Raw genomic sequence first — 21,134 nt, 5'->3', positions numbered from 1 at the left:
GGATGATATTGCCTGTGTTTTAAAACTTCAACTTCTGCGTGAGACCAGAGGAAAAGATATTTATTTGGTGTAAAATTTAAATTTTCTGCAGCATACTGTCTGTTTTATTTGCAAAATCTGCCAGAATGCAATGTATCAGAAATGGAACAGCTTTTAAACAGGGAATTTATAGGCTTCAGACCTTAGCTTCCATGGTTCTGCCTCTGAAGTTATTTTTCCTTCTTTTTTTCCCCCTTTTCTGTCCCTTTTAGTCAAGACTGGCAGTGCTTCCATTTATACAGTTTCTGTGACATGCTTATTGGTTTTCCATGCAGTACACTGTGGTCATAACCATCGGACAATAAGACTTTCCACACATCCTTCCTGGGTAACTCCATCTCCAACCCTGGCTTTTTCTGAACTAGCTGATTGGTCCCATGTTTGGTTAAATCCTCATGTGGGGCACTATTTTCTGGAGCCACCATGTCTGGAATCCCAGAATTTTCCAGCCCACCAACTTCTGGTTTCTTTATACCCAAGAGTTCAGTTCCTGGCTCTTATCTTTCCTGCTACATCTATACTATAAGTTGTGAGAATAAATAAGGGCACACTTTCCACATTTAATTTGGGAATTTCTTCTGCTAAATACCTAAGTTCATGGCTTTCAAAATCTGCCTTCCATCTAAAACAAGTTATCAATTTTGCCAGATTATCTGCCATGTTAAAATAAAGGTCACCCTCATTCCAGTTTTCAATAATCTGTGCACCATTTCTGTCAAAAGGCTCATCAGAGGCATCTTTAGAGTTCAAATTTCTACCAACAGTCTCTTCACAACATTCTCAGCTTTCTCTATCAGGCTCCTCACCACTATCCAGAATCTTCTGCTTATCTATTTAAAAAGCCATTTGAACATGTTTGGTATTTGCAAACTGCAGCAACACCCCACTTCTCCAGTAGTAAAATCTTTTTTAGTTTGGTAAAACTGATGGAATACAAAATTCCATAAATGAGATGGTTTTTTGAAAGGAAATTTATTAAGTAGCAAGTTTACAGTTCTACAGCTATAAAAATGTCCAACCTGAAGCATCCAAGGAAAGACACCTTGGCTCGAGAAGGCCAACAATGTTTGGGGTTTCTTTCTCAGCTGGAGAGGCACATAATGACATCTGTTAGTTTTACCCCCTCATTTCTTAAGGTTACCATGGGTGTTTTCCTTCTGCATCTCCAGATGTCTCTGGCTGTGTGGCCTCTGTTAGCATTAAAGTTTTTTCCAAAATGATTCCCTCTTAAAGGGCTACGGTAAGCAACCGTACCTTGAATGGGTAGAGACACATCTCCATGAAAACCACCTAATCAAAAGTTACCACCCACAACTAAGTGGGACACATCTCCATAGAAACAATATTTAAATGATCTCACCCAGCATTATTGAATGAGGATTAAAGAACCTGGATTTTCTGGTGTACACAACAGATTCAAACTAGAATGTTGATTCAGCTTGCATGGTCAGTTCATCCAAACACCATAATTATGTGGAACCTTGAAAAGGGAGTGATGTCTTGTTGGTTTGTACAGAGTAGTGTGATGCCCAATAAATCCCTGAGTAATCTGGGTAGAAGATGAAAAAGTATTTACAAAATCTCCTTGAGAAACTGGGGTAAAGGTGGAAATATTAATCTTCCCAGCTGAAGAAGACCTGATATTATACTTGCAGTCATGGGGACTGCCAAATTGATGGGCCAAATCCTCAATTTTGAGGTCTGCCCTTTCAAAACGTATTCACGCAAAGGAGAAGCTCTATAGATCTTCCCTTTCCACGTAGAATGTAGAAATCTGCAAAGTATATTTCCTTAACCCAAAGAATTTTCAAAAACCATATTATCTACAAAATCAAACTTTCCATGAACACATGAGAAAGATGACATTGGAAACATCCAAGAAATCAGAGTGCCAATGAGAAACAAGCCTATCAAAGAGGAGATGGGACAAATGAACTGCTTCATCTTGAGCAGAAGGTGGAAGAAAATGTGGGAACCTTACGAGCACATAGGAAGAATACATTTTAAAGGATATTTAAACCAAGTGTGGCCTAGAATGTCAGTTTCAAAGGGCAGATAGCCCTAGAATCAGGAGATTTGTATTCATTCCCACTTTATTATCCTCAGGCCTCTACCAAGTGCTCATAAAAAAGACAAGGGGTATACTGGGAGTACTTCAGTCAAAGTCACGGTGTAACCTACAAAGTATTCTCCTCATCTCTTACTAAATGAGGAACTGATATTATTTCACAAATGATAGATATATCCTTACTATAGTCTGCACCATCAATAGATGACAATTATTGAGATACATATCACAGACTAGTTCTTGCTTTCTGAAAACATTGAATCTAAAATTAAATCTTCACTTCCTTATACCCTCTTCCTAGTTATCTAACCAAAGCCTAAATACTATAATAGGCTCTTTCTAAAAGCCTCCTATTTCAGATACCATGTGTTCTTCCTCTTTGCAATGAGAAATGAAATCAAACCTTTCAACTACTTATGTTCCTAGTGCAGGCAGTCTTGGGTTCAGTTCCTGTCTAGCTCACTTGTGACCGAAAGAGACATAAAACCCTGCTGCCCCCAAATGGGCGGGCACACCTGGTCACAGGCCAAGGCCTTTTTAGTGGATTTGAATTAAGAGGGGCTGGGCTCTGAGGGCAGCTGTTGTCTCAGCCCTGCCCAGGACAAAGGCAGAAACAGTGGTGTTTCAACCTTCCCTGGATGGGGCACTGGCGGTGGAGGTTTAAAAATGCAGCACATCCTCAGCACTCTAGGGGGTGGCTAGCTGGAGGGCTGCATTTATGGAACATACCAGGAAAGCTCAGCTTCAGGGAGCCATTAAAGCTCTTGGCACCCCTTCTGATCCCCTCTGTGGCACTTTGGATGTGGTCTGAGCCACACTGTGACCCATACCAAACTTCAGAATCTGTTGTATAACTACTTGTTAAAGTGTACTTGGAAATTTATTGCCTTTTTGTATATGTGTTATTTTTCACAATTAAAACATGTTAAAAAAAGAAAAAATATATTATAAATCAATTCATTGACGTGTATTTTCAATCATTTAACAAATGCATGTTTATACAAACTGAAATTATCTAATAGGGTATTTAATGAAAGTAAAATTTATGAAAATTTTTGTTTTCCCTAATAATTTGATAATGTCAATTGCTCGTTCTCTTCTACCTTTTAGACAATGCAACAATCTGTCTCATTAAATCCAGAGAAGGGTAATATCCTTTATGTATACTTTTCCCACTTCTGTGGATGCTGTTAGGAGATGTTATGCATATAAATTGCCACAGACTCTCATTCTTGCCTTATATAATTTGTACTGGTCATGCAAAGCCCCTCCTGGATTTTATTCTATGTGTGCATAAAGTTTCCATGTTCTCTACCTTCCTCACGTCCTTTTTTATATCTATCTCATTAAAGAACACACTGCATATCTGTTTAAAAATTCAGTGGACATGTCCTCTGTTGAGGTAGCATCAAGCATTACAGGAATCTCAAGAGAATCTGTGAGCTGTGCCATTATGGAATTGATGTCTATTGTAGTTAGAATATGGGCAAGCCTGGGGTGCAAACTTGAAGTTATCATGCCTTTCCAGTTAGAGAGAAACCCTGAACCAAGGTATCTTTCCCTGATGCCTTAAATTGGACATATCTATAGCCTTGCTTTAATTTGGACATTTTCATGCTTAGAACTGTGTTCTAGTTTGCTAGCTGCTGGAATGCAACACACCAGAGATGGATTGGCTTTTAATAAAAGGGGATTTATTTTGTTGGTTCTTCAGAGGAAAGGCAGCTAACTTTCCACTGAGGTTCTTTCTTACGTGGAAGGCACAAGATGGTCTCTGCTGGTCTTCTCTCCAGGCCCCTGGGTTCCAACAACTTTCCCCAGGGTGACTTCTTTCTGCATCTCCAAAGGCCTGGGCTGAGCTGCTAATGCTGAGAAGAGGAATGCTGAGCTGCTTAGCAGTGCTACATTGCAATCTCCCATTTAAGCACCAGCCAATTAAGTCAAATGTCACTCATTGCAGCAGACACACCTCCTAGCTGACTGCAGATGTAATTGGCAACAGATGAAGTTCACGTACCGTTGGCTTATGTCCGCAGCAACAAGATTAGGTATGCTCACCTGGCCAAGTTGACAACTGAATCTAACTAACACAAACTGTAAACTGGCAACTTATTAAATTCCCCATTTTAAAAGCCCTTCCATTTCTGGTATATCACATTCTGGCAGCTAGCAAACTAGAACAGGAGCAAACCAAGCGCACAGGAAAAGGGAGCAAGTTCTGAATGTTGAAGCAATGGAACATGTCTGCTACTCAGATGCATAACATGCTTTAGTTGGAGCCCAAGGAACAAATCAGAGTCATAAATGTAAGAGTAGATTTTAAAAGCCTATATAAAAGATAAAAAAGTATATATTAACAATAGCTCATGGTTCCAAACCATTTAGAATGCTAAACGCTCATTTGGAATCAACAACGTGAGCATATTTTCCAATTTCAGAGCACTGGTCATAGCTGCAGGGAATGAGGGTACAAACCCTCCATCAACCCCTGGCAATGCTAATCACTGGTATGTGCTGAATACCATCATTTTTACTTATTAGCAACCTGCCTTCTGCCCCTACCAACTATTTCCTTCTATGTATGGTAAGATAGGAGTGGAAGGTGTTTTTCAGAAAAGGTAGTTCAGGAAAATTTTATCTTATTTTATTTATTTGTCATATTGACAACTTCTTAGATTTTTCTGAATTCTTATGGATTTTGGCTATTATCAAAGGATAGTTTTTTTCCAACTGATTTAAGAATTGAATTTCATGGGATACAGACAGCAGTAATATTTCTAGTGACTATGTTTGTCTGCTGAATTCATCAAGATATGCCAAAATAAAGTGTTTTAAAAAAATGAAATTTCTTCTCAGTATATTTTTTTAACTTATGATTCCAAAGTAACATGACAAAAATAAAATCATCAGTGATAAACAGATTAGAAATGAGGATGTTGGTGAGGGAAGTCAGAAAATTAAGATGTACATTGTAGTGAAATAGGGAATTCAGCTAAATGTTTATCATTCAAGTTAATGATTATCAAAATTATGATTTCTTCATAATGCAGGACCATGATTGTTAACCAAAACTGAAATATCTTGGATCTTTGCCCACAAAATTATACTATGCTGACATAATATTCATAAATTAATCTATTATAAAATAGTATCTGTAAATATGTTTCATGCATTGGGTCATGCTATGATCAAATATTATATACATATATATGTATAACTGATAAATATTATTTGGAATATTATATTCCATATATAAATGCATAGCTATAAGATTCCATAAGCATATACATGCACTTCCACTTTAAAAAAGTGTATGATGAATGGTTTATGATTAAAAACTCTTAATAGGAACAAAATGTAAAAAAATTTAAAAACACACAAAACCCATAAAATTAAACAATCACAAAAAAACAAAACAGGGAAACAATCTCTATCAACAATGAAACCTCTGGCATACTGAAAGAGCCAAAACTGGAGCTTGAATAGTGCAATTAAACACAATATACATTAATGTGAAGGATATTTTATTCAGGCACAGGAGCATCATGGTAGGAAGAAGTAGCATCTTCTATCAAATAAAATATCCTGAATCCTGGAAATCATGAGTCGACAGACATACCTGGGTTTTATTACAGACAGGATAGAATGACAAACCCAAGAAAAATAGAAAATGATTCTTAAAACTATTATTATTGAAATCACAGAACAAAATTAGGCCTAAATGATTGACAAAGACTATTACTATGTAAGAATGGGAAGGAAGATTTTCCTTACAATATAGCATAAAAAACATTACAATGGTCACATATTCAATTTTAAAGAAATTTCTGTAAATGTGCAAGTAATTTTAAGTTGCTATCTAATGTAACTACTAAATTCCATGAGATGGACACACACAAAAGAAAACATCTGATCTAGGCATTATGTAAATATCACCCTTCCACCCAAAATGAGAAGAGTGCCTTTGAAGGATAAATGCACCACTGGGAAAGAAGTTGTAGTTTCCAGTGGTTTGCAGGCAATACTAAAATCATACAACTAGTACTACATTATTTTACTGTGAAAGAGTCCAAAAAATGTCCAAAATTTACAAATAACCTCACATTTCCACTTTCATAAACAAATTCACAGCCAGCAAAGTCCAAAATGAGTGCTACTTCTGGTGAGGAAGACCAGGTCCTCATGACCTTTCTTGTTGAGAGAAGAGGATGTTACATTTGGTCCCTTTCCACGCGGGAACTCGCGCTGTGCACATCGTGTGTGCGTGAACCTCAGGCGCCCACAGGTGTGGTGATTGCTCTGCTTTCTGGCCACTTTGGGGTGGAATTAATCATAGATCTGCAATTCCTTTGTTCATTGCTCAGTAGATACCTCCTCTTTCCACTTTGTTAAAGTGTACCCTTTATAAATCAAACTATTTGAAAATCTTATGTTCTTTATCACATCAACAAGATAGGGTAAAGGCACAATACTGAGGATAAATGCAACTGCAGGAGCCAAAGAAATGTGCTGTAATCTTATATTTACTTTTCTGACAGGTAACCAAATATTCTATTGTGAAACTGCTGACTCCTTTTCCTTCTTGAGAAATTGAAACAAACATGCTCTACTAATGCAACTGTACATATGAAAAATATGTACAATAATGTATGGCAGCATACCCTGGAGACTTTAACACTCACTTTAAAGTTCTGACAGATTATACATATAATATATATATCCTTTTATACTTTTATAATTGCTATGATCATTATTTATTTCTACCTAAAACTGTAAAATTATTGAGCAGAATAATACAAAAAATTATGTTCACTTGTTCAATGAATAGTTACCATACAGCTCAAGTTACCAAACACCTGGCATTCTGCTAAGCACTACTATGGAAAGGCATCATAGCGAGAACCTGACTAAAAAAGGCTGGTAGCAGGGTTGTACAATAAGATAGGCTGCGATCAGCATCTATTAGAAAAGGTTAAAGAAGGTGCGTGACCTTCTGTGGGAATGGCTAGGTAGTGGCACTTACCAGGCAGTGGTCCAGAAGTCAGAAAATGCAAGGCATATTCAAAGAACCGAGCACTGGTAATCCCACATACAGTTGTCAACTTTCAATCCACACTGAATCACCGAGCATTCTTCACATGATTAAAATGTGTGTAGACTAAAGGGAATTTTTTTTTAATCTCCGTTTTAAAATTATCAGTAAGGGATAGAAAAATCTAGCATGTAATTTACCAAATTCTCTCATACATCTTAAGTGTTTTATGAGTTTAAGTCTGGTTTTTCTATTTAATTCTAATCTCCTTGGGGTAAAACATAATTATTTAGGAAACTATGATGCCATCTCAAAAAGGTCAGTAATTGCATCTCATGAGATTAATTTTTATACCATTCACGAGACATTTTGTTAGAATATACTATTTTTTCATGCCTGACACTGACCCCTTTTACTTGTTATAACAGTGACTTCATAAATAATGAAGGGGTCAGTTTACAGCATTTGAAATTGATTAGGATTGCATTTAATCAGTTTTCTTTCTGCCGTGAATCTGCAGCCCTCCTCTCATGTTGTAGGTAATTCCACTAATCCACTATTTGCCTTATTGGGTTTGAATTTCTTTGCTTTTCTTATCACATGGTTTTGTTCCCTTACTACATTGTAATATCTTTCATTTTGTATATAAAGACACTTAAATGTGCTATCGGGACCTTCACAACCTCATGAAATTTTTTTCGTAACTCTTCAATGTTTAATACAATTTGGATTAACATAAGCTTTTGTTGCTTTCTTTCTGTATATTATAATTTGACCTGCTTTATATAAAATACCTAAGATGGACTAAATGGTTAACCCCTGAACTTAACAAATCCATCAGAAAGTCATTTGCAAATCACGTTAATAATGGGTACATTGTTGGAATGTTTGAAAAGAGCTTTACATCAAGGTTTGTAAAATTTTTTTAAAAACTTCATGAACTAAATTCAAAGTCTCTACATTGTATTATGATTTACTGCTGCTTTGGTGGAATAGGAGCTACCAAAGAATTATAAGACACGATCCACAGCTATGGTACTCATTGAAATCTGAGATAGGAGGAAAGCATGCATTCCTTTAAATATAAATAGGGCATAAAGAGAGCATCATAAAATCAGTTGAATATATATTTGTGCATGTGTGAATAATTGAAGATTATGAATATATGTAAATAATTGATTTGAATTCCAGAAAAAAATCAAGACAAAATCTGCAAGACAACAGAATAGTCAACAGTATCCTGTACATGTATGCCAGCTTCTGACACCAGAACGCCAGGGTAGACCAGATGGTGGGCTACATAATTTCTGTGAAAATATATTCACTAATGATATGTGAATAGTTGTTAATATCGAAAGCCAAGAGAGATTGGCTTTTCCTGAGAAATGTTGGAGAAGTAAGGATTAATTTAGCCAACGTCAATTCCTATAGTCTGCCTTCTTGAGAAACTGTGTGGAAACCAGGTAGTGCTCAATGCCAAAGGCAAGAAGCCCTGGTTAAATGCCAAGGGGATCAGTCAGACTGCAGGTCCTGATGTCATAAAATCTCAATCTTATCAATTAGACTCCTGATCAGACCCCTGCACAAGGTCATATATTTGCTTCAGTGAGGCTTGGACCACAGCTTCTCTCTTGATCAGGGTGAGTCTAGTACTTTCCAACTGATAAATTTAAATGTGAAAAAAGAATGCTATAGACAAATTTCCTCTAGAGCATACTCCTATTGTGTCTAATCCCATTGTCCATGAGGGAGGGACTTGAGCTTCTCTAATCATATAACTTAAAAGACTCACAGTTCAGAGATGAATGTCCTTATCCTAAATAATGGTGCCCAGCTATGCCAGGTTACCATATGATGGTCAAGAGAGGAAAGGTGCATCTTATATTGCTTCTGTCTCTGTGAAATTCCCCTACATACTCAAAAACCTAGTCTTAATGCTATCAAATCATTCATCATTTTTTGATAAGGTGGTTTCATAAGCAGGTTGTTTGGCTGGGCATCTACAATTCCCTTCTAGAAACAACTCAAGGTACTGAAGAGCTGCAGCCCACCCCACCCCCCCCCCATGGAAAAGTGCTAGTTAGGGCAACATAACCACCATTTCAAAGCCTGGATTGGTGGATCCCAAATTTGCTCTTAACTTAGGTGTGAGAAGAGTCATAATGTATTTTGCCCTGCAAACTTGATCAATCAAAAATTCTGAAGAATTCAAAATGTATCACTAATACTTAGATGAAGCAGCATGATGAAATCTGTTTATAGCAGGATAATGGAGTCTGGTCAGATATTTGATAATCAATTAACATATATTCAGAAATGAAGTGGGAAGGAAAACCAGAGTTTCAATTCCCTCTGGATAAACATATAAACATTTTCTTAATTCATACTAAGGAAAGTGCAATAGATTAAAACCCTTTATTATATTTACTCATTATGTTTTATAATATAAATTACAATTTATAATTTAATATTTCTTCATTTCCTCAAATAAATGGGTGTATACCTACCATGAAAAAGTTACATTTTTATAGATACAAATGTGAATACAAGCAAAATATCTGTAAATAATTGGCCAATGATAAATATAAGAACTATTTCATGGACACACTGGAAATTAAAATTCTAACTTAATTATCTGAAAATTTTTGAAAAATGGATAAATTTATAATTTGAAGTGAAAAAGAAGAATTGTGTGATGGAATAGAGCTTTTGACAACTGATTGATTTGCTTGTTAAAGATGCAGTCACAATTTACTTCAGATTAGGGAAGTAAAATACAGGTAAAAATCACCACGTAAAATACATGATAATTTTGAGTTAATATCTGCCAGGAAAAAGAAATGTACCTCTCAGATAAGTATGAAGCCCATTTATTAAAAATTGACTATTGACATCCTCTCCCTGCTTTCCTAGGCAATAGTTTTTTCAGTGCTGCAATCACATTTTTGTTCCTAAGGCTGTATATGATGGGATTGAACAGAGGAGTCAAAAAGATGTAGAAAAGGGAGAACATTTTGTCAGTTCCTGCAGAATGATTTGATTTGGGCCTCAAGTAGGTGATAGTACCAGGACCAAAGAATAAAATCACAACTATGAGGTGGGAAGAGCAGGTGGAGAAAGCTTTGAACTGACTTGATGTTGAAGGCAGCTTTAAGATGGTGGAGATGATTTTGATATAAGAGCCTAGTACCCAAAGAAAGGGAATCATGGCAAATAACACAGCAACTATGTAGACACACATCTCATTAAGTGATGTGTCCCCACAGGCCAGCTTGATCATTGGGGGGATGTCACAGAAGAAGTGGTTGACTCGGTTAGAACCACAGAAAGGCAGAGAGAACACCTGACATGTTTGCCCAATCTGGACAGGGATCCCACTGACCCAGGAGCCAACGGCCAGCTGCACACACACCCTTTGGCTCATGACTAGAGGATAGTGCAGAGGGTCACAGATGGCCACGTAGCGGTCATAGGCCATCACGGCCAGGAGGAAGCACTCAGTGGCCCCCAGAATAAGGAAGAAGCACATTTGGGTGGCACAGCCCAGAAAAGAAATGCTTCTGTCCTGAGTCCAGAGGCTCACCAGAGTCCTGGGGACAGTGACTGACACATAGCAGATTTCCAAGGAAGAAAAATTTGCCAGGAAAAAATACATGGGAGTCTGAAGATCAGAGTCTACCCTTGTAATTACTATGATAAGACCATTTCCTATAATGATAAATGTGTAGATGAGAAAGAAAATTCCAAATAGGAGCCTCTGGAAGTTCGGAAGGTCAGAAAATCCCAGGAGAACAAATCCCACCATTGACGAAAAATTGCCTTCTCCTCTTTCGTCTGTAGGTAACATCTGTGAAAACAATTAATTCAAAGTGAAAAAGTCACTTTATCTGTTTGGGTAGTAGCTTTCTTGACTATAATATAAGTATACAATGCTAAGAAACAGTCCTGTAAAGATACATTAATTTGATTTTAAACTATGGTTTAAAATGCCATTGTTTTACTCAAAATCATCTGTAAAAATATATTCCTATTCAAAAATACGTCTGCTGAGGGATGGCGATTTTTTTTCTTATTGATATTGACCTATGTAATATTGTGTTATTCAGCTTTGATAATAGGACTATTGTGTTAATACAAATAAAATTTCAAATAATAAGGGAGTTCTGAGAAAATGGCAGAATAGAATGGATCAAGTTGGATCCTTCTCTGGGGAACGGTTGGAGAGGGGATGGGAGTGTGGCCAAGATGGTGATCCCAGGGTGTGGGTGACCCAGGAGGGTCCTCTGCACCACATAGGGTAGTCTTGGTTGTGGGAGCTGAGGAGCTGAGAAGCAGAGAACTTAGGAAACGTCCATCTGGTGCAAACAGCCTGACACAGAGACCCAGAGCCCTCAGGGGGTTGCAGACAGGAGTATGGGCACTGGGAAGTGAGCCAGTCTGTGTTCCTTAAATGCACTGCCCTCACTTGTGCAGCCCAGTGCCCTGAAACTCCCCACATGCATCACACACCTGGGCCCTTTCACCTGCCCCCACTCCCCAAGCTCCAAGTGCCCCTATAGCACCAATCCCATGCATACTTGTCCCATGCCCGCACCCCAAGTGCAGCTCAACCCCACTTCCCTGCACCCTTTCCAAGCACTACCTCCCCCTCCCTGTTCCCTGAAGGCTGTCACCAGCACATAAAGGCTGTGGGCACTAACCTCCATACCAGGCCACACCCACCCCAGGCCCATAGAGTTAAACAGCCTCACCCCACCCCACCCCCAGCTCTCCACATAGGTATATCAGTTTATGGCAGTCCTAGACCCATATGCACAGCTCCCAGGCCCCACAGTTCTGAGAAAGCACTGACCTGTGGAGCCAGGTCACACAGCTGACATGCTGCCCTAGGTTTGCACATGCACACAAAGGGCCCCATGCCCCAGACTGGCACAAACACGGCCACAGCCCTAGACCCATGCACCTGCACAGCCACATCCTCCCCCTCAGTTGGGCATGCACATTCACAGGCACCAAAGTAGCATCCCCAACATGCACCTATACCTACACTGCCATGCATCACCGCCCTGTTGTGCCCTGATCCATGCCCTGCATCCTGTCACATATCCATCTTGCAAACACAAGGCTTTAGACTACTGAAGGAAATGAGCAAGCTAGACAACTTAGATGAAATGGACAAATTCTTAGAAACACACAAACAAGTTACACTGACTCAGGAAGAAATAGTAGATCTCAACAAACAATCACAAGTAAAGAGAGTCAATCAGTCATCAAAAATCCTCCTATGAAGTAAAGCCCATGGCCAGATGGATTCACAGGGGAATTTTATTAACCATTGCAAAAAGAACTGACAGCAATCTTGCTAAAAAATTTCCAAAACTTTAGGGAAAAGGAACACTACCTAATTCATTTTATGAAACTAATATTTTTTCTTTCTTTCTTTCTTTTTTGCATGGGCAGGCAGTGGGAATCAAATCCAGTTCTCCAGTAGACAGGGGAGAACTCTGTCTACTAAGCTACCATGGCCCAACCTGAAGCTAAAATGATTTTAATACCAAAGTCAGAAAGATGTTGTAAGAAAGAAAAACTACAGGTCAATCTCCCTAATGAACATAGATGCAAAAATTCTCAATAAAATATTAGCAAATTGCATCCAACATCACATTAAAAGAATTATACAACACAACCAAGTGGGGTTTATACCAGGAATGCAAGGATGGTTTAACACAAGAAAATCTATTAATGTAATACACCACATTAACAAATCGAAATGGAAAAACCACATGATCATCTCAGATTGGGGCTGAAAAAGCATTCAACCAAATTCAACATACTTTTCTCTTAAAAACACTCCAAAAGATATGAAGCAAAGGTAAGTTCCTCAATATGATAACAAGCATATATGAAAAACTGACAGCGAGCATCATACTCAATAGAGAGAGACTGAAAGCTTTCCCCTAAGATCAATAATGAGTCAAGGATGCCTACCATAAATACCATTATTATTCAACAGTGTGCTAGAATTATCTGAGAGCAATCAGGCAGGACAAATAAATAAAAGACATCCAAATTAGAATGGAATAAGTAACACTTTCATTACTTGCAGATGACATAATACTATACTTGGAAAATCCTGAGAAATCTACAGCAAAATTACTTGAGCCAATAAACAAATTCAGCAGGGTGGCAGGGTATAAAATTAATGTGCAATATAAAATTAATGTTTCTATACACAAGCAATGATGTAACTGAGGAGTCAGTTAAGAAAAAAATTCCATCCAAAATAACAGCTAATAGAATCAAGTACTTAAGAATGAACTTAACTAGGGATGTGAAGGACTTGTACACAGAAAAACTACATAACATTGCTGAAAGAAATAACAAAGATTAAAAAATCTTCAAAAAGAAGATTTAAATAGGTGGAAAGGCATTCCCTGTTCATGGATAGAAAGATTAAATATAGTTAAGATGTCAATTCTACCAAAATCAATCTACAGATTCAATGCAGTACCAATCAAAATTCCAACAACCTACTTTGAAGACTTGGAAAATGTATTTACCAAATTCATCTGGAAGGAAGAGAGACCCCAAATAGCTAAAATCATCCTAAAAAAAGAAGAACACAGTGAGAGTATTAGCACTTCCTTATTTTAAAATTTATTATAAAGTCACAGTGCTCAAAGCACCATAGCACTGGCACAAAGACAGAAGTATGACCAATGGAATAGAAACTATAGTACAGAGATAGACCATTAAATCTATGGTCAACTGATTTCTGAAAAGGCCCCCAAATCCACTGAACTGGGACAAAATAGTCTTTCAATAAATGGACATGGTAGAACTGAGTATCAATGGCCAAATGAATGAAAGAGGATCATTACCTTATACCTATACAAAAATTAACCCAAAATTTATTGAATACCTAAATATAAGAACTAGCACCATACAGCTTCCAGAAGAAAATGTAGAGAAACATCTTCAAGATCTGGTTATAGGAGGTAGTTTCCTGAACTTTACACCCAAAGCACTAGCAACGAAAGAAAAAAATAGATAAATGGAAACTCCTCAAAATCAAATGCTTCTGTACCTCAAAGGCTTTGTCAAAAAGGTGAAGAGACAGTCAACTCAATGGGAAAAATATTCGGAATTCACATATCAGACAAAGGTTTGATATCCTTTATATACACAGAAATCATACAACTCAATAATAGAAGAAAAAACAACACAATTATAAAATGGACTAAAGATATAAATAGGCATTTTTTTCTGAAGAGAAAATACAGATGGCTCAGAAGTACATGAAGAGATGTCCATTTTCATTGACTCTAAGGGAAATGTAGAGCAAGACTACAATGAGATACCACCTCACAACTATAAGAATGGCTGCTATTAAACAAACAGGAAACTACAAATGTTGGAGAGGATATGGAGAAATTGGGACACTTATGCACTGCTGGTGGGAATGTATAATGGTCAGCCACAATGAAAGGCTGTTTGGTGCTTCCTTAGGAAACTAAATATTGAGTTGCTTGATGACCAAGGAATAGCACTACTTTGTATATATCCAGAAGAGCTGAAAGCAATGAAAAAAGCAGACATTTGCACACCAATGTTCATAGCAGCATTATTCACAACCACCAAAATATGGAAACAGCCAAATGTCCATCAACAGGTGAGTGGATTAACAGAATATGATACATACATATGATGGGATATTACGCAGCAGTAAGACAAAATGACGTCCTGAAGCACATAAGAAGATGGATGTGCCTTGAGGACATAATGCTGAGTGAAATAAGCCAGACACAAAAGAATAGCTACTATATGACTCCACTTTTATGACCATGGTAAAGGTAAAATTGGAGGGTTATAATACAAAGTATAGGGAACTTAAAGATACCTAAAAGCTAGAGATGGGTGAACAGTTAGCTAATGAGTTTGAATTCAAATGTAAGGGAATAGATAGAAGTGAAGGTGGTTCTCTTATGGGTTTATAAGTAGTATTACCATATTGAAAGTGAACAAGATTGAAAACAGTTGCATAGACTACATGCCCCACTGATTTACACTAGAAAAATAAATTAATTCTTTCAAGAACTACTTCAAAGGTATGATTCTTGTACAAAGAGCATTTAAGTTCAGGGTACAGAGGGAAAGCTGCTGCTGCAGGCTATGAGCTATGTTTATGAGGAACACAGCAGCATTATCACAGCAACAACAGAGGTAAATAATATGGACCAAACTTAAGAGGGGGTTTAGATTTCCTATTTGGTGAGGGTGTATTTGCTGGTGATCTTTCTCTTGGGAATAATGAAATTATCTAAAATTGAGAGTGTTGATGGACTGTGGACTTTGGACATTATACATAATGTATGGTGAATGCAGGTGGCTGAAGGATGCACTGACTGAGAAGTAGATTGCTGAATGATGATGTATACTTATAATTGAATGTTGTGCTGCTACAAAAAGGAGCAGAGTCATGAGGCATGCAACAATGTGAAGGAATGTGTGGGACATTTGGCAAGGCAAAATAAGCCTGAAATGAATGAACAATTGTGGTATGGTCTCCTTTAGAAAATGCTGATGAGAAAATATGAGCCTTAATTTTAAGCTCTTATAGCGTACACATTTAGTCTGGAGTGGTACTATTATTTCTGGATTTTGAGAGGCTGTTCTGTATATGAACCTTAGTATTTAGAGAGAAGAATTAAGCTGATCAGGTCAGGGTTAAAGTAATTCAAAACACAGAGGTAAAGAAAACATTGTCTATATTTTAGAACCACACATACTCTTTGAGACCAAAGGAAGAAACATTTAATTGGTCTGGAACCTAATTTTTCTGTAGCATGTAATCTAACTCAACCTATCAATTTGAACAATTGAAACACAGGGAACTCAGAATCAGAAAGAGGGCCTATAATTCTGTACAGCTTAATGTAATGCCTGGATGCATCCTAGAACATATTAAGCAGGTAATCAAAAATTATTGGCAAAGTCCCTTGAGGGATTGGAGAAAAAATATGGAACTGTTAAGCTTTACCAACAGGGAAACTCCTGACACTGTCAAACTTTAGGGACACCCAAATCAAGCCCTTGATCTTGAAGCTTGCTTTTGTGAAGCTTATGTAGGTAGCAGAGAAGCTTAGCCTACCTACAGGCATGCCTAAGAGTTATTTCTGGAGGACCTCTTTTGTTGCACAGATGTGACCTCACTTTCTCTAAACCTAACTCTGCAAGTGAAATCATTGCCCCCCCATGTGGGACATTACATCCAGGGGTTAAAGTCTCCCTGGTGGCCTGGGAGATGACTCCTAAGGATGAGTCTGTCCCTGGTACCATGGGATAAACAGTGCCATCCTGACCAAAAGGGGGAAGAGAAGTGTAGTTAACAAAGTATCAGTGGCAGAGAGTTCAAATAGATTCAAGAGGCTACTCTGGAGGTTGCTCTTATACAAGCTTCAGTTAGACCTTTTTACCTATCATAACCTACCAAACCCCAACCAGGACCATTCCAGCCAATCCTAAAGAACACCTAGGGCAATATATAAGATTCCACAAATGTTCCATACACTAGAATAACTTTCTAGAAACCTACAACCTCCACATGGGTCCCTGGGCCAAATAAGTCCTGAAACCTAGAGGGCCCAGCCTCTCCAGAACATCAGATTGTTCCATCTCCCTACTCCCTATTACTGACAGCCTCTTCTAACATGAAAAATTTAGAATGGCCATAGCCCAAATACCCCTAAAGAGAGGGATAGAACGATCAAAGGTGAGGTAGAGTTATACAGAGAAGACAGGATTTAACAAACGAATATGATTGCTGAATCATTAAACTGATATCTCTTTTACTGTCTAGTATCTTACAGCAGATATAAGTAAAAAGCTAAAATTGTGGAATTGTAACCCATGGCAAACTCTGAAATCTGTTCTACAACTAATTGTCGGGCTGTGTTTGAAATGTATTGTGTTTTTTTAATATATATATGCTATTTTTCACAAAGAAGAAAAAAAAAGTTGATTGTGATGAGCAAAAAAAAAGTATTTACTCCCCTGGCCTACAATGTTTTTAGGCATCTAGAAGGAAGGACCCAGGAGGATGGTGTGGTAGCCCATGGCAAACTCTGGGATCTGTCCTGTAACCACTTGTGGAAGAGTGCTTTGAAAACTATTGAGTTTTTCTTTCTTTGTTTTGTATATATGGTATATTATACAATAAAAAAGTTAAAATAATAAAATAGAAATTATTATAAATAGACTATTTTTGAGGTTATTTTTCCACAATTATTATTTTTCGTTACTTATTTGAAAACAAATTGTATTCATTTTCTTTTTTATTTTTTTCTGAAAGATTTTTAAGAGATACTATATAAACATATTCAATGAATAAACTTGAAAAGTTTATCATACTAAGTGATCTGCTCTGAATTCTTGCATTCTAGCATTTCTTATAGTAATTTTATTCTAATTAAAAAAGTAATAAATGAGTAATAATATAGAGAAAGATATTTATCAACTTTGTAATATTGGCTTTGTATTTGGATGTTAACTCCTGAAATCAATAGCCATGTTTTTAATCATGATTTAGAGTCAAAGGAAAAGAAAATTAAAAGGTTTGTGGTCCAAGCCAAATGTGGAGCCAAATCCAGGATGTCCTTCCTAGTCTGCGTATGTTTTGTTCTGCTTGTCCTGTCCTCCCTCTTTACCGTAGTGTGCTGGGAGTGGCATGTAAGTCCCAGCTTCTTGTCCAGGATCTTTCAGTCCATCCAAGTCTTTCCTGAGCTCTCCTGTCTTCCCAACACTTTTCATGTTATCTATTATGTGCTGTTAATTAGGGACACTTTATCTCATGAATTTTAGTCTCTCTCTCTCTCACTACCCCCTTCTCAATAATTAGCTCTTGAGATGCATCTTACAGCACTCTCTGTGAGGCACTGCATGCTGTTGGCCAACAGATAGCAGTGCATCTTCATAAGCGCTTGATTCACAGTGCTTGAGTATGTGAGATGTGTCCAAACTGGTGGTCTCCATGGAACAATTTCTATGACACTGAAAGAGGACATCCTTATACTGCAGTACCGTAGTAATGTATTTAAGCACTAAAATTGGTTGTAGCCTCTTGAACTTAGATTTACATGGATGTGACAACAGGAAGAGGCAATTTGAAATCTAGAAATGAGCTTGTAAACTTAGCGAATATGGTAAAACTTGGAAATGAATGAACACTTGCAATAATTCCAACACTCTATTAGGGGTATTGCCAGAAACTCTCTAATTTAATCCTCTCAGTGTAAGGCCATTCTTTCACCATAATGAGCTTTGTTCTCATACAAAAAGTAAATGGCTTATTGGGATTTGAATTCAGCCCCATCTGAATCAAAATCTAAGTTACTTTGCTACAGCAAGTTACATCAAAGAATCATAGAATAAAATCTTTGTATTCTGTTTCTTACTTGAGTGTCTAATGAATACAATTACTCAATAAATGGTTCATTAATAAAGGGATAACAGCTCTTGTTATTTACCATCATGTACTCTATGTTCCTTCATCTTTTGGTGTGAGGATATGTTATCATTATTACAGGGGTTTGGGCTTGCCTCTATGTCTCAATCACATAGAGGTCCCCTTCTTCTTGTTCTGCAATGTTCTAACAGGTAAGTATTTTTTTTGGGAAAAATAACAAAGTAAAAATTTAAAAATTATTGTGCAGCAAATTAGAAACTAATAACCTACAACTGACAGGCAATAATTTGCTATGAGACTTGTTGCAAGTTCTGAATAAGAAGTAATAATAATCACTTAAAATTTTGCATATCAGTGAGATGTAGTATGATAAAGTCATCAGAAAAGTAGGAAGCAGGATAATTAAATAATCCCCATATAATTTCTAATTTCCATTTTAAATATTATTGTAATAGAAAACCTTTCTGAAACATAATTTAGTTACTCTAAAATTATACTGCTTCTTTCCATTATGCTACTCATGAGCAAAAAATATATTATTTGTTGATTGGACATTGAGAGGCGTTCATAAATTACTCAAATTTTAGTTACTCAGGAAATCTGAAAGAAACTCTGTTACAGAAGATCGGTCTTAGATCCAACAGGTCACATGCTCCACTGTGCACAGATGGTGGCATCCTACCCTGCCTCTGCTGGTAACCTGTTCACATTCTTTTGAGCTCTAACAACAATTAGGCAATTAAGCTTAAAGCAAAGAAAAAAATCCATAGAAATAAATTAAAGCAACCTTTAAAGAAAGATAGAAAGGAAGGAAGGAGGGAGGGAGGGAGAGAAGGGGAAAGAGGTGGGGAAGAGAGAGAGACAGAAAGACAGAAAAAGACAGAAAAAGAAAGAAAGAAAGAAATGAAGGGAAAAAAAGAAGTGAGGAAAGAAAGAAGAGAGGAGAGAGGGAGAAAGAAAGAGCCACAACCCAAGGAATTTTTCTACATATTTTCAGAAAAACAATATCACAATGTCAGGAAAGGGTAAATGGTTTCCAATGTTTTAAACCCACTAAATTTGTGCTTACAGACGGAATGAGCCTTTTAGAATGGGTATAATCTGATTGTGTATAGCTTCCCCTTCTAAATGCATACAGAGTAGCAAAAAATTGTAGCCCCATTATTCTAGAATGTATGACACAAGTCCTCTTTCTCAGAAGTCCTTCAAAGAGAAAGGTAAATAGAGATGCTTTGGTCCCGTTAATAGAAGCTCTTTTGTTACACTTTATTTTTTCCTCAGGAATACAGTAAAATTCCTCTGTTTTATTTATCTAAAGAATTTATACCTGTAAATTCTCCTGATGAAGGACATTGCTGTCAGGTTTAAATTTTTGCAGTAATTTTTAATCCATAAAATACAATGTTGAATAAATATTTTGAAATAAATTTCCCAGGAATTTCAGATTACTTAAAAAAAAGTGTTTCCTTATAAATGGTAATTTCCTTCATCAGTGGTAGGGTGCAAGGAAAAACATGCATTTAATGCATTTTTCAATAATTTTTATCTTAGAAAATAATTTCAAAGCTATCCCAATAATGTTAATATATTTCATTATATTATAGCTAATAATACACTTCAAAATATACATTTCAAAATGTTTTAAGCCATTTATCTCATAAAATATCTAATAAGAAGTTATAATTACTGCCTAAAATGTAGTTAAACATCAACTCATTGGTGTTCTTTCTTAATATTCTTTAAATATTTGGGTTTTCTGATTTTTGATAATTAAGACATAATAAACTCAGACCAGCTATCTAAAATGTAGTTTAGATCTTAGTTAAATAATTATAATTCTCACCTTTATGGGTAGGGATGAAATTATTTCTTTCTGTGATACAGAGAATTTTAAGGGATGTTCTACTGAAATTAAGTTTTAAACCATTTGAAATCAGGAGATGCAAACTGATTAATCTCCTTTTAAAGTATATATTTCCTTTAAAGCAAATAGTGATCTTTAAGTAGAAAGTGGTTTATTTTTCTCCTGTGGGAATATATCATCTCCCATGTCACTTTTTAATTTATCTAACTCATTATATTTGCCATTGAAATGTTTTGGAAAGCAACCAAAAATATCACAGGCCACAACCTTCCTTTTCAATTGTGATTTACTCTACCATTTCTTCAGGTGCTTGACATCTTTTGTGACTTCATTCCTTTTTTTAACTGTCAACAATAAGTAATTAAGGAGTCTCACTACTTAGTTATTCTCTAGTGCTTTAAAAATGTCTTTATTAGTCTATGAATTTTCAGAGTCAGTCTAAGATAGATGACAATTTTTATACAGATGATTTAAGGCAATCCCTTAATCTTTATAAAGCTGACTAATTTATTACCTATTTATAAAGGGCTTATGTAGAGAAATAAAAGGTGGCTCAAAACTGATAGAATTTGTAAAATTTAGAAGGCATGTGAAAGGAAATATCAGTTCATCATATCAGAGAACTGTAAATTACAAATGAAAGATGATAAAATTAAGTAGAGAATTT

General features: G+C 36.6%; 1 protein-coding gene and 1 long non-coding RNA gene across 3 annotated transcripts in view; one reads left to right on the top strand and one right to left on the bottom strand.

The window, feature by feature from the left end:
- Positions 1 to 21,134, top strand: part of LOC143643815 (uncharacterized) — a 466,595-nt gene that overhangs the window by 139,502 nt on the left and 305,959 nt on the right. The gene's annotated exons all lie outside the window — the stretch shown is intronic.
- Positions 10,024 to 10,986, bottom strand: LOC143643969 (olfactory receptor 10AG1-like). Its single transcript, XM_077112351.1, has one exon. It carries the CDS (start codon positions 10,984 to 10,986, stop codon positions 10,024 to 10,026), a length of 963 nt encoding a protein of 320 aa, XP_076968466.1.

This window comes from Tamandua tetradactyla, chromosome 8, assembly GCF_023851605.1.
Source record: "Tamandua tetradactyla isolate mTamTet1 chromosome 8, mTamTet1.pri, whole genome shotgun sequence".
Taxonomy (NCBI): domain Eukaryota; kingdom Metazoa; phylum Chordata; class Mammalia; order Pilosa; family Myrmecophagidae; genus Tamandua; species Tamandua tetradactyla.
Note: the sequence above shows the minus strand (reverse complement) of the source record. Positions and strands in the feature narration are given on the sequence as shown.

Coding starts and splice junctions, on each gene's coding strand:
- LOC143643969 (XM_077112351.1), bottom strand. CDS start 10,986: ATGTTACCTACAGACGAAAGAGGAGAAGGCAATTTTTCGTCAATGGTG.